This window comes from Pristiophorus japonicus, chromosome 3 (genome assembly GCF_044704955.1).
Source record: "Pristiophorus japonicus isolate sPriJap1 chromosome 3, sPriJap1.hap1, whole genome shotgun sequence".
NCBI classification, from domain to species: domain Eukaryota; kingdom Metazoa; phylum Chordata; class Chondrichthyes; family Pristiophoridae; genus Pristiophorus; species Pristiophorus japonicus.
Window position 1 is genome coordinate 78880539 of NC_091979.1, and position 25498 is coordinate 78906036.

The 25498-nt window shown below is 43.5% G+C and overlaps 1 protein-coding gene across 9 annotated transcripts in view; it reads right to left on the reverse strand.

Moving 5' to 3' along the window:
• Nucleotides 1-6785: 6785 nt before the first annotated feature.
• The window catches only part of cep70 (centrosomal protein 70), a 115844-nt gene continuing 97131 nt past the window's right edge, over nt 6786-25498 (reverse strand). For all 9 annotated transcript variants that reach the window (XM_070875471.1, XM_070875475.1, XM_070875478.1 and 6 more), the window contains 7 exons: nt 21088-21186; nt 15581-15757; nt 14655-14813; nt 10963-11131; nt 10634-10748; nt 7275-7354; nt 6786-7010 (listed from right to left, as the gene is read on the reverse strand). In XM_070875471.1, coding sequence (XP_070731572.1) covers nt 6949-7010; nt 7275-7354; nt 10634-10748; nt 10963-11131; nt 14655-14813; nt 15581-15757; nt 21088-21186 — 861 coding nt within the window. In that variant the 3' untranslated portion in view covers nt 6786-6948. The remainder of the gene's footprint in view (nt 7011-7274; nt 7355-10633; nt 10749-10962; nt 11132-14654; nt 14814-15580; nt 15758-21087; nt 21187-25498) is intronic.

The window sequence follows — 25498 nt, forward strand, 5'->3', positions numbered from 1 at the left end:
TCCCTTTGCAGTCTCCTTGCGTCCTCCTCACAGCTGACTTTCCCACCTAGCTTTGTATCATCAGCAAACGTGGATACATTACACTTGGTCCCCTCATCTAAGTCACTGATAGATTGTAAATAGCTGAGGCCCAAGCACTGATCTTCGCAGTATCCCACTAGTTATAGTTTGCCAACCTGAAAATTACCCGTTTATTCCTACTCTTTTTTTTTTTGGTCCATTAACCAATCCCTCAATCCATGCTAATACTACCCCAATCCCATTAACCCTATTGTGTAATAATCTCTTGTGTGGTGCCTTATCGAATGATTTCTGAAAATCCAAATACCACATGTACTGGTTCCCCCTTATCTACCCTGTTAGTTACAACCTCAAAATAAACAGATTTGTCAAACATTATTTCCCATTCATAAATCCGTGTTGACTCTGTCCAATCATATGATTTTCTAAGTGCCCTGATATTACATGCCTAATAATAGATTCTAGTATTTTTCCTATACTGGTGTTAGGCTAACTGGTCTATAGTTCCCTACTTTCTCTCTCCCTCCTTTCTTGAATAGTGAGGTTATGTTTGCTACCTTCCAATCCACAGGGACCATTCTAGAATCTAGGGAATTCTGGAAGTTCAAAACCAAGGCATCCACTATCTCTGTAACCACCTATTTTATAACAGGGTGTAGGCCATCAGGTCCAGGGGATTTGTCAGCTTTTAGTCCCATTAATTGCTTCAGTACTATTTCTTTATGTTCCTCATTGTCACTGGGACCTTGGTTTCCCACTATTTCCAGAATGTTTAATGTCTCTGCCATTTCCTTATTTCCATTTATAATTTCTCCTGTCTGAGAGAATTCTACATTCCCACTACGCTTTGGGAAAAAGTGCTTCTAGATTTCAGTCCTGAATGGCCTAGCTCTAATTTTAAGATTATGCCTCCTTGTTTTGGATTCCTCCACCATAGGAAATAGTTTTTCTGTATCTACACTATCAGATCCTTATCTTTATAAAAATCTCAATTAGATTACCCCTTAACATTCTAAACTCAAGGGAACACAACCAAAGTTTATGCAACCTGTCCTCTTAATTTAGCCCATTTACGTACTGGTATCATTCTATTGAATCAGCGCTGTACATCATACCTGAGGTGCAGTGCCCAAAACTGAACGCAGTACTTAAGATGGGTCCGACCAAGGCTCTGTACAACTAAAGCTTAACTTCTTACCTAATTGACGGGTTTAAAATGATAAAAGAATTTGATAGGTATCAAGGGCTATGGATCAAGGGGGGGCGGGGGGGGTAGGTAAGTGGAGCTGAGGTACAGATCAGCCATGATCTAATTGAATGGCGGAACAGGCTGAATGGCCTGTTCCTATATTATATTCTATCCCACTTGAGATCAAGGCCAACATTCCATTAGCCTTTTTGATTACTCTTACACTGATTACTCGTGCATTCGTACATGGACACACCGCTCCCTTTTTTACTCGTTTCCCGTCTCTCACCATTAAGAAAATATTTTGATTAGTCTTTCCAAGCCTGCAAAATTGCACTTTGTGGGATAAGATTTTGAGAGAAAGTTCATGGCTTAGTTGCAAGGGCCAGATCTCACCTTGGTTTTCATGCTTACTCGTACTTTGATTTCATTAGCATTCTCCAGACTACTGTTCAGTTCAGTACGACTCAAATGTTTCCCTTTATTTAAAAAGTACTGGAAGATCAAAATGTAAAAATTTTCATTCCTGATGTCAGCTTGAAGTAGATATTCCAGACACAGAAACTTGTTTGGTTTGTACAAGTACACTGGATAAATTCAGTTCTTGTGTGTTGATTTTAATGTACATTTCCTCCACACTGTATTTAACTCTGGCATCAAGTCAGTTTTTATTTTTATGCAGATTTTTTGGCCAAAAAGCCAACTTTGTACTAGGTACTTCTGATTAATCTCAAATCCCGTACTCTGATATCAAAATAGTGAGTCATATGTCAGTGATTCATGACCACATAGAAATTGGACCAATATCTTGGAAAATCATTTAAAATAACAGGTTGCAACACATTTCAGTATAGTAAGGATTAGCCAAATATTGACAGTTAACACTTATATTAAGGAAAAAAGGTCTATTTTTATCAACAAATATTTACATTTGTAAATGTCATGTGATGCTGGTTATTTCTTGAGTACAATGCTTTAAGGAAAATGCTCATGGACAGAGCATGGCGACAGAATTATGATTTGCTATTTATTGGCAGCTGTAAATAAACGGATTTCATATGAACAACCACTGTGTTTACATGGTCTTGTGTCCTGGCACTTTATAGATATAAAGTCAGCTCTTTTTGTTAAAATCCATCATTTGATTACATTTTGTGACTAATCCAACAGCCTAAATATCAAAAGATACTCAACTATTTGTTGCTGTACATAAGATCAGTCATCAAATGCCATGTTGAGAAAGTAGCAATATGACTTAGTCAGATTTTCTATAGCTAATACAGCTACAGCAACTGTGGGATAATTTTAACCTCCAAAACTGAGTGGCATGTTAAAATATTTATATTATTTTATATATCTCAAACCCGAACCTAACCTGCCCACTTCTGGTTTTAAAGAAAGTGGGCCGGGCAACCAACCTGCTCCCAGGAGGCGGATCGCTTATTTTTGAGGCTGCGTACCTCAGATTTTATTGTTTTTCCAGCTTTAATGCTAGCTGGCCAGATTTCCTGGGCCTAAGGAAAGGGAAGCAAGTGTTTTTTCAGGAGCGCTTCACCCAGAACCCCCCCCCCCCCCCCCAAGCTAAGCTGCTTCCCTCTCCACGATCGGATCCCGCAATCACCGACCCTCAAGCTAACCTCTCTTGCCCCCCCACCCCTGATCTCTCTCTTGACTTCCTGTGAACCCCCACCCCCCAAATCTCCAAACCACACTCTATTCCCAACCCCCAGCTTCTAGAAGGGGAACATGTTTACAAAAAACATGCATGCTGTGGAGTTTTGGGGACACTGACTACCTCGGTCGCCCCCCCCCCCCCACCCCCAGCTTGGAAATCCCATCCCAGTAAATATCAGGACCTAATTTGCACTTAAACTTTTGCTCAGAGACAGTTTCCGCTGACAACAGTTTCCAAGGAAGGATTCTGCAAGCAAGATACATTGGGTGTCAAATTTCATTGATAGATTGATGCAGAGGTACAACAACTTGAATTTATATAGTGCTTTTGATGTAGTAAAACGTTCCAAGTCACTGCACAGGTGTATTAAAGACAAGCAATTTGACACCGAGCCACATATGGAGAAATTAGGGCAGGTGACTAAAAGCTTTGTCGAAGAGGTAGGTTTTAAGGAGCGTCTTAAAGGTGGATAGAAAAGGTAAGCAAGGCGGAGAGGGTTAGGCAGGAAATTCCAGAGCTTAGAGCCTAGGCAACAAAAGGCACGGCCACCAATAGTTGAACGATTATAATCAGGGAAGCTCAAGAGGGCAGAATTAGAGGAGCCGTAGATATCTGGGCGGGGGTGGGAGCGGGGGGTTAGAAAGAGGTGAGACCATGGAGGGATTTGGAAACAAGGATGAAAATTTTGAAATTGAGGCATTGCTTAACTGGGAGCCAACGTCAGTCAAAAAGGACAGGGGGTCATGGGTGAGTGGGACTTAGTGCGAGTTAGGACATGGGCTGCCGTGTTTTGGATGACCTCAAGTTTAGGTCGAAGTAACAAAGGCATGGAAAAGGGTTTCAGCAGTGGATGAGCTAAGGCAAGGATGGAGACGAGCGATGTTACGGAGGTGGAAATAGGCAGTTTTAGTTATGCTGCGGATATGAGGTCGGAAGCTCATTTAAGGGTCAAATATGACACCAAGGTTGCGAACAGTGTGGTTCAGCCTCAGAGATGTTAGGGAGAGGGATGGAGTCAGTGGCTAGGGAACGGAGTTTGTGGCGGGGATCAAAAAAATGGCTTCGGTCTTCCCAATATTTAAGTGGTGAAAATTTCTGCTCATCTAGAGATGGATGTCGGATAAGCAGTCTTAACAGTTGAGAGAAGTGGTAGGGAGGTCGAGTTGGGTGTCATTAGCGTACATGTGGAAACTGATGGTTTTTTCGGATGATGTTGCCAAGGGGCAACATGTAGATGAGAAATAGGAGGGGGCCAAGGATAAATCCCTGGGGGACACCAGAGGTAACGATGCGGGAGCAGGAAGTGAAGCCGTTGCAGGTGATTATTCTCTGGCTAAAGTTAGAGAGATAAGAATGGAACCAGGCGAGTGCAGTCCCACTAAGCTGGACAATGGAGAGGCATTGGAGAAGGATGGAGTGGTCAACCCTGTCAAAGGTTGCAGCCAAGTCAAGAAGGACAACGAGGGTTTGCTTATCTTTGTCACAGTCACAAAGGATGTTATTTGTGACTTTGATGAGAGCCATTTCAGTACTATGACAGGCACGGAGGGATTCAAACATGGAATTGTGGGAAAGATGTGAATGGATTTGGGAGGCAACAACGCATTCAAGGACTTGAGAGGAAAGGGAGGTTGGAGATGGGGCAGTAGTTTGCAAGGACGGAGGGGGTCAAGGTTTGATTTTTTGAGGAGAGGGGCGATGACGGCAGATTTGATGGAGAGGGGGACAGTACCTGAGGAGAGAGAACCGTTAACTATGTCAGCTAAAAGGAAGTTGGGTGGTCAGCAGTTTGGTTGGAATAGGGTCGAGGGAGCAGGAGGTGAGTCTCATGGACAAGGTGAGCACAGAGAGATGCTGAGGGGAGATCGGAGAAAAACTGGAGAAAGATGTGAGTTCAGGGCTAGGGCAGGGGGAAACCTTAGAGGAAGCTTGGCTTGGGGGGGACGAGGGGAAAGAAGGGAAGTGGCGTATGCAGCTGAATGGATAGTCTCAATCTTAGCAAAGAAGCCCATGAGCTCCTCACACTTCTGGTTGGAGGTGACGGTGGAGGAGACAGGAAAGAGTGGTTTAAGAAACATAGAAAATAGGTGCAGGAGTAGGCCATTCGGTCCTTTGAGCCTGCATCACCATTCAATAAGATCATGGCTGATCATTCCCCTCAGTACCCCTTTCCTGCTTTCTCTTCGTACCCCTTGATCTCTTTAGCCGTAAGGGCCATATCTAACTCCCTCTTGAATATATCCAATGAACTGGCATCAACAACTCTCTGCGGCAGGGAATTCCACAGGTTAACAACTCACCGAGTGAAGAAGTTTCTCCTCATCTCAGTCCTAAATGGCCGACCCCTTATCCTAAGACTATGTCCCCTGGTTCTGGACTTCCCCAACATCGGGAACATTCTTCCTGCATCTAACCTGTCCAATCCCGTCAGAATCTTATACGTTTCTATGAGATCCCCTCTCATCCTTCTAAACTCCAGTGAATAAAGGCCCAGTTGATCCAGGCTCTCCTCATATGTCAGTCCTGCCATCCCTGGAATCAGTCTGGTGAACCTTCGCTGCACTTCCTCAATAGCAAGAACGTCCTTCCTCAGATTAGGAGACCAAAACTGAACACAATATTCCAGGTGAGGCCTCACCAAGGCCCTGTACAACTGCAGCAAGACCTCCCTGCTCCTATACTCAAATCCCCTAGCTATGAAGGCCAACATACCATTTGCCTTCTTCACCGCCTGCTGTACCCGCATGCCAACTTTCAATGACTGATGTACCATGACACCCAGGTCTCGTTGCACCTCCCCTTTTCCTAATCTGCCGCCATTCAGATAATATTCTGCCTTCGTGTTTTTGCCCCCAAAATGGATAACCTCACATTTATCCACATTATACTGCATCTGCCATGCATTTGCCCACTCACCTAACCTGTCCAAGTCACCCTGCAGCCTCTTAGCGTCCTCCTCACAGCTCACACCGCCACCTAGTTTAGTGTCATCTGCAAACTTGGAGATATTACACTCAATTCCTTCATCTAAATCATTAATGTATATTGTATAAGAAGACTGTTAGCAGTGGAGAATAGAAGCCAGGGTTTATCTTTGCATTCCAGAATGATTCTGGAATAGTGAGCAGTTTTGGCAGAACGAGAGGAGGACCTGATAATGCTTTGTGGTCCAGCCAGATCTGGCGGTGCATGGCTAAACCAGTTGTCCACCATATCCATTCAGCAAAGATGAGGGCCGTACCAGGGGGAAGAGCCAGGGTGAGAGAGATTAATGGTTTCAATAGGGACTAGGGCATCAAAGGTGGTGGTGAGGGTGTGGTTGAGCAGATCAGGATCTGCAGAAATGTCATGGTCAATGGAGGACCAAAGGCTGGACAGTTGGGATTTTGTAAGTGCAGTTGAGAGTTGGGAGTGTTTTTTCCAGGTCGAGCTGAGGTACAGCTCATATGTTCCTCCCATAAACAAAGCTGCTTACAATTGAAGCTCTTACTAGTTTTTTTACTTCACATGAAAAACACATCTTAAAACAAGTACTCCTTGTTGAATACTTTTACAGATGTTTATGCATTTCCTGCAGTTGAATGGCAAAAATCTATCTGTAGCCATGGAATAAGAGACTCGGGTCTCAAAGTTGCTATAAATGAGCATTAGTACATGAGGAAGTAGATTTTGGTGTTTTGATTTCACTGCATTTCTGGGGTTATTCTGGAACTTTTCAGAATGAATATTCCCCTTCTTTGTTTGCTGATGAAGTCCCATTTCAATGACTAGCCACATACCCTGGAGATTTGCAAATTGTGGAAACTTCAGCTGCTCATGTGGAAACATGCAGGACCGCATGTTTTGTTTAAAAAAAAATCAAGAACCAAGTACACTGTAAGCAAAAGAATGTTTCACAAGTTTGAGGTAGTTAACAAATATTTAATTAAAGCATATCCAAAAATAAAAATTCACAGATTATAAATAGATAATAAGTCTACAGTATTGCAAAAATAAATATTTGCCTAAGCACATGCTGAAAATCAAATTCATTACAAATGCTTGGAATTCGTTCAAGTCTGTTTTATCTGGTTTGCAGCTTTAGAGCACAGACTGCTGGCAAAACATGATCCATACTGTCCACCTCTGTAACAAAAGGAACAAGTTATACAATTAGAACATAGCACAAGTTTGAATGGAGAAAAGTGCTAATGTCAACAGATGTGTTAAACATAGGTCATCTCTCAAAAATAACGTTGGAAAATTGCAGAGTTATGGTGAAAACAAGGTTAAAATAAAATGTTAAGTTTACAGTACTGGCATTAGGCAACTATCTGGATGTGAATCCCATACAAAAACCTACACTAATATAAAAGGAATTGGTAAAATAATTTAGGAAGTAGTTCTTACCCAATATCTGGAGCAAGTCCTGAAAAAGTGTGTAGAATGCTGGAAAGAATTCTTCATGTTCCTCCAATTTAGTGATTATGCTAAAAAGTAAAAAAAAATGCCTAAGTAAAATCTATAATACAAACACTGGTGACTTCACTTAAGATTAATTTAGTATTTAAGACAATGCCCTGTTAAAAACAAATAGTTCTCCTTTAACTGCAGCACACTGTTAAAACTAAAGTGATCATACAAACTATGGGCTAGAAATTCACTGACTTTGTGACCGGGTTTTTGGCACTATTTCACCATATTTTTCGAAAAACCGGTCGGCGAAAATTCGGTGACATTTTGCAGCGGCGCTTGCCACGTACCGCTGGGGAGAGGAGCGCCGCCGTGCAAGACCCGAAATAGCGTTTGTTAAAAATTTGGCTCTCTTCACACCCGTACAGAATACCGACAGGGTAAAACCCATCGTGCAGCCCTAAGTAGTAAGCAGTAAGTATGAAGACCTGCAAAAAAGGTAAGTTAAAATTTTTATTTTTTAATTCTTTTTAAGCGATTCGATAGATAAGTGTCTTCTGAATTTTTTTTTCCAATTTTTTTTTTAAGTGTTTTTTCCCCCCTCCCAAGGCCTCTCTCGCAGCGCTATTGGCCTCGAACTAAAGTTGGCGAGGATTGCGGTTTGCACCGTGAAACCTCGTGCAACGCCAATTTTTACCACTGCGCAAATTAAAAGTTGAATTTCTGGACTACTCGTGGTAGCAAAGCACAATCGGTAATTTTGACGAAAAAGTACAATTTTCGCTGAAAAACAAATTTCGAGCCCCAGATGTTAATTGTAGAGTTCAATTGTGTAATAGTGTTTTATATAGATAGGGTGAGCGCAATCATCCCAGTGACCATTTGCACTGCAGTGTGCCATCAATCAGAATGTAGCCTTGTGTTTTGTATTGCTTTCAGTAAAATCTTTCAGGACCACAATAATGTTCGTCTAGCATTTGGCATAACCTATATTAAAGAATGCCTTCAATTGGTGAGGTGCTGCTGACAGAACCACGACAAAGTAAAAACATCACAATAGGTGTCATGAGTTCAAGTCCCACTCCAGAGACTTGAACGCATAGGCCTCTAAATAGGGCGTAAGGCCTGCTTTTACCAGCATAAGAGTTTAAAAAAAAAATAGAAAAATTAAATGTTATCAAAACCCTGTCCATTAAGGTAAATTTATTTTTAGCCCTGTTAAAACATATTTTTAAAAATATAAAAATAAATTTTTGTATAAAATATTTAATGAAATTGCATTTTAATTAATTTTAAATATGTAACATGTACTTTAAATTTATTTTCAGTGTTTGTAGGTATTTCCATTCATACTAATGTGAACTCTGTACATACGGAACTCATATTCGTATGAATGGGGATCCCATACTCTGATAGGTTGGGCCGGCCCACGTGATCCCACATATCTGTACGAAACCCATACGATCCTGGGATACGCGGGCCTCTACGCTGGCCTTCGCGTAGAGCCCCAGGACCGCAAGTCACCGAGCTTCCGAGATCACCAGGTACCTTCGTAGAATTATTGCGGTCGGAGGCATCTGTCTGCGGGAAGCCTCCGACTACAGTTTTTGACCCATAATCTAGACGGTCAGATCAGTGCAGCACTGAAGGAACGCTGCACTGTCAGAGGGGACATCTTTTCAATGATATATTAATATATTAAACCGAGGCTCCGCCTGCCTTCTAAGGTGGACGTAAAAGATCCAATGGGACTAATCGGAGAGCAGAATCATTCACCTGGCGTCCTGGCCAACATTTATCCCAACCAACACTTAAAACGGATGATGTGGTCACTTATTTCATTGCTGTTTGTGGGACCTTGCTGTGCGCAAATTAGCTGTCATGTTTCCAACATTTAAATACTGTCTGTAAAGCGGTTTGGGTGTCCTGAGGTGCTATATAAATACTTTTTCAACAGATTACTTTTATTTTTAAATCGCTTATTTTTAACTCTGTTCTACAAATTATACTCACTTTCTTACCTGCTCCAGATTTTATTTCTGCTGTTTGACCTGTGCAGAGATGTATATAAAACCCTTGTTTACCTTGTTCAAGCAGCTCACTTCATATTTAGAATTGAGCATACTTATAATTACAGTGTATCCCATTTAAATCTTATTTTTATCCATTTTGATCCATTGTTAGTCTAGTAGAAATAAAACTAAAGACTAAACCAGATATAGTAGCTAAACTAAATTAATGTTAAAAGCCTGTACGATGTACAGTTTGTATTTTAACAGCACAAAGCAAGGGCCCCTCAAAGACTTAAATGTTGCAGTCATCCATAGTTTAAAACATGGGGCGAGGGGGAAACAATTATCATAGTTCCCACAATCAGAGAAACACTAGAGAAACAAATTAGAATCAAAACATTAGATACAGCTTTTTTACATTGGCAAGAAAATCTGATTTTTTTTTTTACATGATTTAAGATATACACTGTCAAAGTGTCATTTAAAACCCGCACGACAGAAATGTGATAAAGTAGCATTTACAGCACAGAAACAGATTATTCGGCCTAACTGGTCTGTGCTGGAGTTTAATGCTCCGTACAAGCCTTCTTTCACCCTACTTCAGATGACCCTATCTGTATATTTTTCTATTCCTTTCTCCCTCCTGTACTTATCTACCTTTCCCTTAAAAGGCATCTATGCTATCTACCTCAACTACTCTATGTGGTAGAAAATGGTTCAGAAACAGAAAGGTGATACAGGTTCTACCTCTCCAGTCCGGACTCTTTAGTCCGGAAACAATCCTGGTCCGGCACCAGTCCCGGCGTGGGTGGCTTCCAGTGTTGTTGATTGAGGTCGGGCAAGGAAAGGGAAGGGCAGGTGGCTGACTGAGGCGCTGAAGCTAGGCTTGGCCCCAAGCGCTCTCTCCCCCTGCCATTGCTCTCCGCCACCGCAGCTCAGCGAGAGGCTCGGGGCCCAGTGTCTTGCGGCTCAGTTCTCTCTCTCCCCACGCATGCACAGAACACGTCCAGGTTGTTGACAGCAGTGTTGTTACCAGTTGACCTCCTGAGGTTCGGGAAATTCTCTGGCCAGGTCCCAAGGGTGCCGGACCAGAGAGGTCCAACTGTATTTTATTAGTTAATCAAATTTATTTTCATAAGATTACAGGATTTTTGCTAATGAAGAGGAACTAACCTTATTCTTTCCGTAATACAAACCTACTCCAGGAATAAAAATAAATTCTTAAATGTCAAAAGTTAATTGCGTCTGAATTCAGAGATTCTCTCATTTCAAATTAGGCAGTCATAACCTTTCAGTCTGTCCTACAAGTGTCTGACATATCTGACCAATTGCAAAAATAATTACCTGTCTACATCCTGGGTGCCCAAGAGTTGCTGCACTTGTCTGCAGGTGTCAGCACTGACAGAGCTGCAGAGTTTTCCAATCATATTCACGAGCGCACTAGGAGGAGTAGATTCATCTGAAAAGAAGTTGAAGCTTTCAAAAAGGGTTATCTTCACAAGAAAATAAAACATAATTAAAGTAAAAATCAATGTTAAATTTTAATTTTGTTTATGAAGTGATTGTTTTAAGATAGCTGTGATTTCATTCTTACCTTTTTTTCTTAATATTAAATTTTGCTATAAAATTTAAATGTAACAGCTGCAAAATTGCACTCAATTTTAGTTTCTTACCTAACCCCAAAAGTTGTCGAAGATTTCTCATAGCATTTTTCATTTCACCAAGTTTACAATATACTTCATTCATTCGAGGATAGACTCCAGTGAGAGAACTCACATCAAACAGTTTCTGGAAATGAGATACAATAGCCTCCAGTGTCTCTGGTGAAGTGCTTTTACATCCCTAGAATGATAAACAATTAGTTTGTCTCTGACACCTCCTCCTACCTCTCCCTGGACCATGACCACACTACTGAACATCAAGCAATCATTTCCCCGACCGTCACTGACCTCATCTCCTCTGGAGGTCTTCCCTCCACAGCCACCAACTCTCAGTTCCCCAACCCCGCACAGCCCGCTTCTACCTCCTTCCCAAGATCCACAAACAGGACTGCCCCAGTAGATCCATCAATTCAGCCTGTTCTTGCCCAACGGAACTTATTTCTTCCCATCTCGACTATTTTTTCTCTCCTTGTCCACTCCCTTCCCATCTACATCTGCGACTCCTCCAACGCCCTCTGCCACTTTTAAGTTTCCAGTTTCCTAGCCCCAACCATTTCCTTTTCACTGTGGACATCCAATTCCCTCTACACTTCCATCCCCTACCAGGATGGCCTGAGGACGCACCGCTTCTTCCCCAAGCAGAGGCCCAACCAATCCCCATCCACCACCATCCTCTTCCGCCTGACTGAACTTGTTCTCACATTGAACAACTTCTCCTTTAACTCCACTCATTTCCTCCAAATTGAAGGCGTTGCTATGGGAACCCGCATGGGTCCTAGCTCTGCCTGCCTTTTTGTGGGATATTTGGAACATTCTATGTTCCAGTCCTACTCACTCACCTCTTTTTGCAGTACATTGTTGACTGTATCGGTACCGTTTCCTGCCCTCACCCTGAACTAGAAACTTTCATTCACTTTGCATCCAATTGCCACCCTTCCCTCACCTACGCATGGTCCATCTCCGACTCTTCCCTTCCCTTCCCTTCCTAGACTTCTCGGTCTCCATTTCTGGAGATAGACAAACATTCACTATAAGCCCACCGATTCCCACAGCTACCTGGACTACACTTCTTCCCACCCCGCATCCTGTAAGGACTCCATTCCATTCTCCCAGGTTTTCCAACCCTGTCGCATCTGCGCTGTCGACACCACCTTCCACACTAGTGCCTCTGACATGTCTTCCTTATCCTCAACCAAGGATTCCCCTTCGCCATGGTTAACATGGCCCTCGACCGTGTCCATTCTATTTCCCGCACCTCTGCTCTCACCCCTTCCCCTCCCACATAACCATGACAGGGTTCCCCTTGTCCTCACCTTTCACTCCACCAGCCTCCGTGTTCAACAGATCATCCTCTGCCATCTCCAGCGTGATCCCACCTCCAATCATATCTTCCCCTCCTCTCCCAGCATTCCGAAGGAACCGCTCCCTCCGCGACACCCTAGTCCATTCCGCAGTCACCCCAGCACCCTCTCCCCTTTCCATGGCACCTTCCCGTGCAAGCGCAGGAGATGCAACATCTGCCCTTTTACCTCCAGCACTTCCTTAAGAATCTGTTAAATTTCAAACTATTGCCAGTTCTGACGGTCATCGACCTGAAACCCGAATCGACCCGAATTGAGATGGTAATAGCACAAGTTAGGAAACAAAAGATGCGTTTATATAGGGTGTCTAAACAGAGAGTCAGGATAAACGGGTCATTTTACGGTTGGCAAACAGTAACTAGGGGTGCCACAGACATCGGTGCTGGGAACTCAACTATTTACAATCTATATTAATGACTTGGATGAAGGGACCAAGTTTAATGTAGCCAAGTTTGCTGATGATACAAAGATGGGTGGGAAAGCAAATTGTGAGGAAGACACAAAACATCTGCAAAGGGATATATACAGGCTAAGTGAGTGGGCAAAAATTTGGCAGATGGAGTATAATGTGGGAAAATGTGAGGTTATCCACTTTGGCAGAAAAAATAGAAAAGCAAATTATAATTTAAATGGAGAAAAATTATGAAGTGTTGCAGTACAGAGGGACCTGGGGGTCCTTGTGCTTGAAACACAAAAAGTTAGTATGCAGGTACAGCAAGTAATCAGGAAGGCAAATGGAATGTTGGCCTTTATTTCAAGGCAGATAGAGTATAAAAAGCTGAGAAATCCTGCTACAACTGTACAGGGTATTGGTGAGGCCACATCTGGAGTACTGTGTACAGTTTTAGTCTCCGTATTTAAGGAAGGATATACTTGCATTGGAGGCTGTTCAGAGAAGGTTCACTAGGTTGATTCCGGAGATGAGGGGGTTGACTTATGAAGATAGGTTGAGTAGGTTAGGCCTATACTCATTGGAGTTCAGAAGAAAGAGGTGATCTTATCGAAACATATAAGATAATGAGGGGGCTCAACAAGTTGGATGCAGAGAAGATATTTCCACTGATAGGGGAAACTAAAACTAGGGGACATAGACTCAGAATAAGGGGCTGCCCTTTTAAAACTGAGATGAGAAGGAATATCTTCTCTGAAGGTTATAAATCTGTGGAATTCTCTGCCCCAGAGAGCTGTGGAGGCTGGGTCATTGAATATATTTAAGACAGAGATAGACAGATTTTTGAGCGATAAAGAAATAAAGGGTTATGAGGAGCGGGGCAGGGAAGTGGAGCTGAATCTATGATCAGATCAGCCATAATCTTATTAAATGGCGGAGCAGGCTTGAGGGGTCAAATGGCCTACTCCTGCTTCTAATTCTTATGAAATGTTAACTCTGTTTCTCTCTCCACAGATGCTGCCTGACCCGCTGAGATTTCCAGCATTTTCTGTTTTTATTTCAAAGTCCAGCATCCGCAGTATTTTGCTTTTGTGTTGTTGTATTTGGTCTTCTACCTGACTACTTTATGGTACTATTAATAAAATTGCAAGTAAATAATACAGAATAATATTGCTGATGAATGTGTCTCAGTGGTCAAGGCTTTTAGTATAATTCCCTAAACCAATAACCAGATTAAATTTTTAACACAAAAGAAATGTCTCGTTGCCAAAATCAATTATAGAGAAAAATGGACATGATAATAACAAAGAACTTCAGATGATATTAAAGGAGTACAAAAGTTCAAGGTTACTCAGTCCTAATACTGAGATTAAACTGTTGCATGCAACTTGAATGATTAATAGAACCAAAACAATTTCAGCAGAGAGTGAGGCTATTTGGTCTATTCCATATACAGCTTACCTCCTCAGACACCAACACACTGCTCTTCCCCATAAATCTTTTTGTCTGATTATCTAATACTTAGAAAAACTAGTATATTTAGAGAGAGATTTTTGAGCTTTAAAAAAAGTAAGCATATTTTAAAATAGCCAGTTCTTTTGACATTGTAGTCCCAATATTAACTCGCCTGGTAAGTTCCAAGGGCAATTCAAACTTCCTACCCAATGGGTTTCTGCTGACAATATGCCAGATGATATCAGGATTAAAAACACAGGCAGAAACAGATTGTAATATTTAATCTTCCTTCTCTTTATATGTGGAAAGAGAAAAAAACATTAAGCTTACACTTTGGAAATAGTGTAATAGTAATAGTTATCAAGCAAAGAATGAGTGTACTGGGCCTATGGTGCATGTCGTTACCAATAAAATATAGTAGTATGTGTTCCCCCCACTCCCTCAATCATTTAATACCAGAGCTAAAATTAATCCAAATTTTTAAATATGAGGCATACTTGTAATGCAATCTTTCCGTGTTTATTTCCAAGATCGTCCAAAATTGTATCCAATATCAACTGCAAGTCCTCAACACATACTTCATCACTTGAGACATATATATCCATAGTTTTCCCAGGTACCAACTTTGACAACTTCTTTAAAGATCTATACAAGCCCTGAAAAAAAGAATTAAAATATATAGATGAAACACACAATAAACCTTAAGAAAGTGGTATATATAGTTAACAATCTGTAAAAGCTGTCATAACACTCAATTTTATTTGAAACTGTTTCAATTAGTATTCAATACCTTATAGCAGACACAGCATCTTATACCCTGCTTGAAGACACACATTAAGGAAAACAAAATAGTGATACATCCCTTCTCATTTTCATCTCATTTTAATTACTAAAGTCCCAATTGTGTTGTATTTTGTCTATAATAGTCAGTATAAAAGCTGGTGGGCTTAATAATTCGAGACAAACTACTGACAGCCCAGTTGATGAAACCACCCACAGGGCAGACAAAAGTAGGTGTCTCTGAATATGCCTAAAATTAAGTTTTAGAATTGACCAACTACAAAGAGTGCAGATGTACAATTCTCTTCCACTCACAAATCATACTGGACTTGGTTTCGTAGCGCTATGTTCAGGGACAGGTATAATAGGCTCACTAGCAGGCCTGTCCTTGAAATTAACCCAGGAGGAGCAGAGATCAACCATGAGCCATTTGAGGTTACAATACCTGAAACCCATTTTAAATACATTTTAAACACCTATTTTGACTAAAAACGTCCAAGACAACTACGATCAAAAACATGGTGCGGTTAATTATTCACTTTAGTACAAATTTCTATGCAAGAGTCCAATATAACATCCTCAATAAAGAGTACTTATCATTTAGTATTGGATCGTATTACATTACTAATTTAAGTTACAATACCTTCAGTGCAATTAATTGTTCAGCCCACACCTCTATAGTAGCAACAAGGTGCATATACACCAAAATATTGTCTGGAATAGCTTCTGCATGAGGTCGTGGAAGCAATTTTTCACTCAGTTTATAAATATTCATTGGAGAATGTTCACTGCTTACAATGGACTTTATATCATTCAAAATCTGGAAGAAAAATATGTAACATATTAAAAAGGCATTTGTGGAATGGATTTCAAACATAGGACAAAACCCGCCTCCCCAAAAATTGCAAAACAAATCCATAAAGGTGCTAAACAGGTTTGAGGATATATATTGGTATGCTTTGGATATAGCAGTCCTTTTCATTCTTTATTTAACATTATAGATCAATGCTGCACAATTACTGGTGAAGGGATTAATGAAGTTTGGACGTAATATGTGCAAGTGGTTGAAGAATGGCAGTCAACATCAGTGGTACATTATAAAAAACAACTGATAATTTGGCATCAAGACTAGATATAAACAAAGTTTTTTTTGTTAAAACTCTTTCTAAGTATCTGGATTCCATGGTATCTTGGAACTGAAGTAAGTTTCAAGTATAGTGTAAACTGAGGTGCCAGTATAACTAGCATGGACACATGCAGTAACTGTCATTTTATAGATTCAATATTGATAGCACTTCAATACATTTTGTGGAGCTAATAAAACAAGTTTTGACAAAAGTACGCTGTGAAAGACCTTGGGCTAGATTTTACACTTTTGTGCAGATCGCCCAAAAATGGGCAGTATTTCCAGCGAGGGCAGTAAAAATGGGTTTTCAGATCACTGGCTTGTCGCCCATTTTCAAAGCCCTTAATCTCCATTTTAAAAATTGGGTATTACCATGAGTGATATGAAATGGTGTTAACATTAAATCTCCGTGAGCTTCTGCCGTAAAATGTCGCCGTCCTTAGCAACGCTCGTTTCCCGCGATTCAGGAGGTCAGGAGTCATCATTACATGCACAGAAGAGGAGACAGAAAGAGAACAGAGAGGGAGTGAAAGCATGTGGTGTGTGCTTCTTGGCTGTTTTGGGAGGCGCGAGGGAGGAGGCCCTGCAGCTGTTAGCCAGGAACACTGGTAGCAGAGGCCTCCCAGTGGTCCCAGAGTGCGGCACAGCACCCTAAGGTGCCGCGCCCCCATTGCCAATGATACATGAGAGCCAGGAGCAACATCTTGCTTCTGGCTCTGATCAAGTTCCCACCTCGGGACCGTCCTCTCCCCTATCCGTCCAAGCAGCAGTTCGGCCATCATTCCCCACAATGAAGCATCGCCTGAGGAGCTCCTCGGCCCGGCGGCTTGGAGTCAGCAGGGGAAGGGGAAGGGGTAGAGGTGGGGATGAAAAGTGTGTATGTGTGTGTGGGGGGGGGGGGGGAAAAGGGTTGGTTTTTACGGAAATATTTATGATTTCAGACAAATGGTCGGTTTAAATGCTTTTTTATTTAACGTAACCTTGTTGCACATTGGCTCAGATAGCTGCACCATTACACACTGGTGATTCCTTATCAAAAAGGGTATAATTACACTTAACTTCAATCAACTTAAACTTTAACGATCATCAAGGTGATGCACACCATTGATGTCTGACCTGCACACTTAGCAGTGTGTCAGCTTTGTAAATACCACCAAAGTTCTTTCAGGCCAAGCGCTCATTTGAGCTCCTGACATAAAGGCCCCAAGTTTCCACACGCGGCAAAACAGGCGCCCCTCCGAGCTGGGCGCCCATTTTTCGCGCCAAAAACGGCTTTGCAGCTCGATGTCTGCTTGGCGCGGCGCACAGGGGGCGGAGCCTACCACTCGCGCCGATTTTGTAAGTAGGAGGGGGCGGGTACAATTTAAATGAGTTTTTTTCATGCCGGCAACCCTGCGCGTGCGCGTTGGAGAGCGTTCGCGCACGCGCAGTCTGAAGGAAACATTGGCACTCGGCCATTTTAAAAAGTGCTGCAGAAAAAGTAAAAATTTGTTTATTGAACCCTTGCAAAGGCTTGCATTTTAATTTTCTTGATATTTCTGTGTGTGAGGGAGTGCATTCTGTAATTAAAGATAGACTGTTATAAACGGGACACATGCACTTGTTTGAGACTATTCAAATTCTTTGTAGCTGTTCAATTTTTAACATTTTTTAATAAAACCACATTGCCCTTCCATGATCAGCACTGAGGCTTCTTGCAGCTTTCTCCCTCCTCCTGCCGTCGGTCGGTTCTGACGGCAAACCGCTGCCTGAAAGGCCTGCCTGAAGCACTTTCACACAGGTAGGAACATGGTTTATTTAATCTTTTCTTTGCTTATAAATTTTTATTCAGGTTGCATTTATTTGTATAATATTTGTATAAGTATAACTAAGGATTTATTGTAGAATTTAATGACTTCCCTTCCCCCCCTCCCCCCCCACCTCGTTCCGGACATTAATTTGTAACCTGCGCCTGAGTTTTTAATGTGTAGACAAGGTTTTTTCAAGCCTACAAAAATCTTCACTTGCTCCATTCTAAGTTAGTTTGGAGTACGTTTGCACTGTGGAAACTTTCAAATCAGGCGTCAGTGGCCGACACGCCCCCTTTTGAAAAAAAAATTCTGTTCAAAAGTGAAACTGTTCTACCTGACTAGAACTGCAGAAAACTTAAATGTGGAGAATTCCGATTTCTAAGATACTCCGTTCTCCACCAGTTGCTCCTAAGAATCAGGAGCAAATCATGTGGAAACTTGGGGTCAAAGAGTCCTGCAGCTATGATGCCACCACGGATCCTTTCCTGCGGTCAACGGGGGGGGGGGGGGGGTGGCATGGCTTCAGCGTCAGCCTGATTGTGTAGCCCGAGGTCAGCGTCCACCTCCTCGTCCTCCTCTTCCTCTTTCTCCTGAGGTGGACCATCACACCCTTCTGGCAATTCTTGTCCCTTCCTGATAGCCAAGTTGTGCAGCATGGAGCACACCACCACGAATTGAGCTACCTGCTCAGGGTGGTATTGGAGCTCGCCTCCTCAGTGGTCCAGGCATCTAAAGCGCTGCTTAAGCACTCCAATGGTTTTCTCCACGATATTGCAAGTGGCTCTGTGGCTCTCGTTGCATCGCTTCTCGGCTTCGGTGTGGGTATCATGCAGGGGGATCATCAGCCAGGTGGCGAGGCCATATCCTTTGTCACCAAGCATCCAGCATTGACCTTGTGGCTGATTGTTAAACAAGTCAGATACAGTGCTCTCATGCAGGATGTGAGCATCATGGATGCTTCCCAGAAATTTATCATTCACTGCCATAATAATTTGCTGGTGGTCAACAACGAGTTGCACATTCAGGGAGTGGAATCCCTTGCGGTTTCTGAAAACCTCTGCATCCTGAAAAGGTGCCCGCATCGCGATGTGCATACAGTCTATTGCTCCTGCACCTTGGGGAAGTTTGCAATTCGGTAGAATCCTAAAGCCCTCTCAGTCTGAGCCTCCCCGGTCATAGGGAAGCTAATAAAGTCCATTCTGCATGCATACAGGGCTTCAGCGACCTGTCTAATGCAGCAATGTGTGGCATGCTGAGACATACCTCAAATGTCGGCAGCTGAGGTCTGAAAAGAACCCGACGCATAGAACGACAGTGCGGCGGTGACTTTGACCTCGACGGACAGTGCGGTCCTGATGGTGCTGGCAAGCTGCAGATCTCTCCTGATAAGCTGGCATATCTCATAGAAACATAGAAAATAGGTGCAGGAGTAGGCCATTTGGCCCTTCTAGCCTGCACCGCCATTCAATGAGTTCATGGCTGAACATTCAACTTCAGTACCCCATTCCTGCTTTCTCGCCATACCCCTTGATCCCCCTAGTAGTAAGGACCTCATCTAACTCCTTTTTGAATATATTTAGTGAATTGGCCTCAACAACTTGCTGTGGTAGAGAATTCCACAGGTTCACCACTCTCTGGGTGAAGAAGTTCCTCCGCATCTCGGTCCTAAATGGCTTACCCCTTATCCTTAGACTGTGACCTCTGGTTCTGGACTTCCCCAACATTGGGAACATTCTTCCTGCATCTAACCTGTCTAACCCCGTCAGAATTTTAAATGTTTCGATGAGGTCCCCTCTCATTCTTCTGAACTCCAGTGAATACAAGCCCAGTTGATCCAGTCTTTCTTGATAGGTCAGTCCCGCCATCCCGGGAATCAGTCTGGTGAACCTTCGCTGCACTCCCTCAATAGCAAGAATGTCCTTCCTCAGGTTAGGAGACCAAAACTGTACACAATACTCCAGGTGTGGCCTCACCAATGCCCTGTACAACTGTAGCAACACCTCCCTGCCCCTGTACTCAAATCCCCTTGCTATGAAGGCCAACATGCCATTTGCTTTCTTAACCGCCTGCTGCACCTGCATGCCAACCTTCAATGACTGATGTACCACGACACCCAGGTCTCTTTGCACCTCCCCTTTTCCTAATCTGCCACCATTCAGATAATAGTCTGTCTCTCTGTTTTTACCACCAAAATGGATAACCTCACATTTATCCACATTATACTTCATCTGCCATCTTTGATAACCTCTTTGTGGAAGCGCAGTCTCCGAAGGCAGGTGGTGTCGGACAAGTTGAGGTAAGACCGCTTCTCCCTGTACTTGTGGGGGGTGCAACATCTGGTCCTCCTCATCAGTCTGGCACGTCTTACATTGGGCACATGATACTGTCGATCGTACCTTCTACCATCTCAAGTCTGCAGCATGTAAGTGGTCATCAAGAGAGGGTGAGAAAGGACAGGCCCCATTCCAGTAGCTATTTGTTTTCCACCGATTGGTCACAAAGAATGAACGTCCCCACTAAGACACCTATTAAATTCCAATCGTCCACAGTATAAGATATTTGTTCAGATGTTCACATCACCTCCAAAGACCTCCAGAGTACATCTGAACTCCCCCGAGGTTGAAGCACAGCAGCCTTTTAAATGATGTGACATGTGATGTAGAACACGGCGTCCATACCGCTGTGAGTAGTTCCGGTTAGTTCCACTTTTTTCCGGCGTTTTTTTTTTTAGGCGAGCGATATTGTGGGCGTGGTGCCGAAAGTAAGGATGGGCGATCTCCTGGGCATTCGTTTCGGCAAAGTTGATCGTACGACAAAAAACAGTGGCCAGGCAGTATTATTAAATCTCGGCGTTAATTACGTGCCAAAGGTAACGCTGGGCGATATTATGGGCATTGGGATCGCCCATTCTGATGAATCTGCCCACAAAAAGTGGATGGGAGGTATTATTTTTTCTCGCCGTTACACACATGCAGAAAGTAATGCTCGGCGATAAGTGACCGAGAAATGGGCGCCACTTTCCATTTTGTGGCTAAATGGGCATTATGCATGCAATAATGGAAAATCTAGTCTCTTGATTTATACGGGATATTTTACTCATTGTCCTTTATTTTAAATGACTAGTTTAATCCTAGGCCTCACAAGGACCTTTTTAAAAATAAGTGAAAATAGCATTGGAGTGGAGGAGAAAAGGGGAAAGTGGAAAAGATTATATAATTTTATTTTGAGATTTACCTTCTGTAGTCTGGGGTGAGCTGCTGCTAATCTAGACCTCTCGCAGACAACCGGCAGAAGATCATTTACATCAGTGACTCCCATTTCTTTGCAAATATTCTGTGGGGGAATAAAAGTGGATGATCAACATGAAAAATACAAAGTCTTAGAGCACTGGTATAAGTAAATGGTCATCATCTTTCTTTGATGTGTGATAAGAGTATCTTTTGAGAGCCGTGGTCATAATTTAAAACAAATCATAAACAGTTATTTGAATTTAATCCACGAATGCTTTTGCATTCGAAATGCCCATAATATAAAAACATTTTTGGGAATTAAGTAGCATTAGGCGCAAACGAAAATCAATTATTTAGTTTATTCCATCAGCAATTTACAAAATCTTTTAAAAGAGATCCATATTTCCAGGAAATCAATATACCTACACTTTTCAGTTAAAAAAATGTACATAAGAACATAAGGAATAGGAACAGGAGTAGGCCATACGACCCCTCGAGCCTGCTCCGCCATTTAATACGATCATGGCTGATCCGATCATGGACTCCGGTCCACTTCCCTGCCCACTCCCCATAATCCCTTATTGGTTAAGAAACTGTCTATCTCTGTCTTAAATTTATTCAATGTCCCAGCTTCCACAGCTCTATGAGGCAACGAATTCCACAGATTTACAACCCTCTGAGAGAAGAAATTCCTTCTCATCTCAGTTTTAAATGGGCGGCCCCTTATTGTAAGATTATACCCCCTAGTTCTAGTCTCCCCTATCAGTGGAAACATTCTCTCTGCATCCACCTTGTCAATCCCCCTCATAATCTTATACGTTTTGATAAGATCACCTCTCATTCTTCTGAATTCCAAAGAGTAGAGGCCCAACCTACTCAACCTTTCCTCATACGTCAAACCCTCATCTCCGGAATAAGCCTAGTGAACCTTCTCTGAACTGCCTCCAAAGTAAGTATATCCTTTCGTACATATAGAAACCAAAACTGTTATGTTCAGAATAACTCCACAAGACTGTGTTGTAAGCTCAAACTGTTGGACCTTAGTGTCTTTAATGTGACTCCAGAGTGAGGAAGCAGCATGGTAGATTACCTGTAATACCTGCTTGCCCAGGGTGCACAGGTGACCCTTAGGTCTCCCACAGGTGTGCCCCCTGGTGGCAAGTCTTACATATTGGTGAGGTTTACATACATAAACATCACTCCCCCCCAAAGTCTTATGTACAAGTTATTTACAATTTGAGGCTTTCTGGCACTCTGCATTCCTGGATCAATCGCCTGAGCTGAAGTCCTGGCATGGGCGAGTTGGTTGGATCATTGCTGCACGGCCGTGCGGCTGGTCTGATTGGACTGACAGGTATGGTGGGTTCATCTCGTGGTTGACAGCGAGGTCGATTGTGTTAGTGGGTCGCTGGGGGCCAGGTCCTTTCACAGTCGTTCCCGGGTTATCTGTAGTTCTCAGTTTGGTGTGGTCCAAATGCTTTCTGCGTTTGCCCATTACATGGTTCCACAACAAACACTCCATTTTCATCACAAACACTCCATTCCCCTCTTTGGCTAATACAGTACTAGCAGCCTATCTGGGGCCATGAACATGGTCTACATCATTTATTCTGATGTCGCGTGGAGGAGCCTCATAGCATACAAAAGGCTTGGTTCTGAGTGATTCTGTCCGGTAACTGCATAGCACCCGGGATAACCGGGTCTGTGACACGTGTGGTGCTTGGCTTTATGATTTGGGCTGCCTGCTCCGAACTATTGTCACTGACCCTAAGGTCTGGCAAGCCAAGGATGGCCGACGTGGCCTTGGGACTTTCAGTAGTGACGGGAGGCCACGTGGTCCTCGTGGATCCTGGGCCATGGTATGGAGGCCCCGGACCACCGACTGTGTATAGCCTCCTTGCCTTTCTTTGCAAAGTTGCAGGGTTGCCCCATCGGGGGCAATCTGATGGGATGAGCATTTCGTCTTTGCGACGGATTAGGAAAAGGGGAGGTGCAACGAGACCTGGGTGTCATGGTACATCAGTCATTGAAGGTTGGCATGCAGGTACAGCAGGCGGTGAGGGCGGCAAATGGCATGTTGGCCTTCATAGCTAGGGGATTTGAGTATCGGAGCAGGGAGGTCTTACTGCAGTTGTGCAGGGCCTTGGTGAGGCCTCACCTGGAATATTGTATTCAGTTTTGGTCTCCTAATCTGAGGAAGGACATTCTTGCTATTGAAGGAGTGCAGGGAAGATTCACCAGACTGATTCCCGGGATGTCAGGATTGACATATGAGGAGAGACTGGATCGATTGGGCCTGTATTCACTGGAGTTTAGAAGAATGAGAGAGGATCTCATAGAAACATATAAAATTCTGATAGGACTGGACAGATTAGATGCAGAAAGAATGTTCCCGATGTTGGGGAAGTCCAGAACCAGGGGTTACAGTCTAAGGATAAGGGATAAGCCATTTAGGACCGAGATGAGGAGAAACTTCTTCACTCAGAGAGTTGTTAACCTGTGGAATTATCTATCGCAGAGAGTTGTTGATGCCAGTTCGTTAGATATATTCCAGAGGGAGTTAGATATGGCCCTTACAGCTAAAGGGATCAAGGGGTATGGAGAGAAAGCAGGAAAGGGGTACTGAGGTGAATGATCAGCCATGATCTTATTGAATGGTGGTGCAGGCTCGAAGGGCTGAATGGCCTACTACTGCACCTATTTTCTATGTTTCTATAAGCTGCAACATCCTGTCTAGCGGTTCGCCGTTAGCAGCCGGTAATGTGGGATCCTGGCTGGTCCAGGTCCTAAACTGGGGAGTCGTTACGGTTGACCCTTCGCTTTCTAGCACTTCCATAACAATGAGCAGGTTTGTGGGCTGCGCCGTTTCCACCCCGGTGGTGGGCAACGGTAGCCAACTGAGGGCATCAGCGTCGTTCTCAGTGCCTGGCCCGTGGAGAATCATGTTACAGTGCACAATGTTAGACATATTCGAAACAAAGCATTGATAATGGTGCCTCTGCTCTCCAAAAACTGAGAGATTGGCAGCTTGTCTGACTCGAGCAAATATTGGGACACTCTTTGGTACATCTCTTTTGTCCCGTGAATGCAGGCTACTGCCTTGGTTAACTTATTGGATACATGTACAACCGGTTGGGGCTCACCCGCTACTTTGGCTTGTTGTAAGGTACCCGCGACCCCATATGATACTACATCATTAGCAGTGAAAGAGCGCTCACATGGGTTACACAGTGCAAACAACTTATTGGAACGTAGTGGGTTACTGGCCTTCTCAGCAGCCGCCCCTTTACCTTTGCCCCAAGCCCAGTCGTCTTCCTTGCTGGGCAACACATGCCTGTTTCGTTGCAGCGACATCCCGTGGTCTGGACGCACTCTCGTCTGTGTCCGTGATGTTGACTGCTGCGATCTTCCTCCCCAGGAATTTTGCCTCTGGTGTCGGGAAGACGCATCTGGATTGTTTCGGCCAGAGTCCCACTCTGCTTGGTTGACCTGGAGCCTCTTCCATCGTCGCGATGAGAACGTCGGCTTTGGGTGGTGGGTACCGCACCTGTACCACTGCTCGGTTGATCTTTACCTCCTCGTGGTCGTGATGAGCGGCCTGTGCCTCGGGGATCTGCAAATGGATCTGCACTGGTTCAGCTGAAGGTGGGGTCTTGCTCAGCCTTTGAGCAAGGGAGACGTCGTTTGCCAGAGAAGGTACACAGAGGTCTTCCCAGTTCCATCGAATCTTCCCCATCCAACTTCTACCAAGCAGCGTTGACCCATCACCGTGGTAGATCGTGCACCGCTCCTTCATGGGATACTCTTATGTTCATATTACCAATAACTGGTATCAGTTCCTTGGTGTAGGTGCGCAGCTTTGCCTGAATCGGGATCAGCTTGGGTCGTTGTGCTCTGTCGCCCCACAGCCTCTCGAATGCCTTCTGGCTCATTATTAATTGATTGACTCACCCCCATGTCCAATTCCATGGAGACTGGAGTGCCATTGAGTTTAACTTTTAACATTATCGGAGGGCTTTTGATGGTGAAGGTGTGTAGCCCATATACTTCCTCGTCATCCTCAGGATGAGTTGCCTCTCCTGCTCGTTCAGCATGATCCTCGCTGGATCGGTCGTCCTCTCCTGACTCTGGCACGTGGTGAGTCACAGGTCATTTGCACATTCGCTGGAGGTGCCCCATTGTTCCACAGCCCTTGCACACATAGTGCTTGAATCGACATTGATAGGCTCGATGATTGCCCCCGCAGCGCCAACATGGTGTTAATGGATACACATTCACGCCCCACAGCAGACGCTGAGTCACCACCCTAGGTCTGGCCTCTTCGGTCGTGTAGGCCCTGCCTTGCACAATTCTGCCTTCTGAAAGCATTATTTTATGCACAGTACTTGCCGGTGAGCTTTGATTCTGTGAAGATA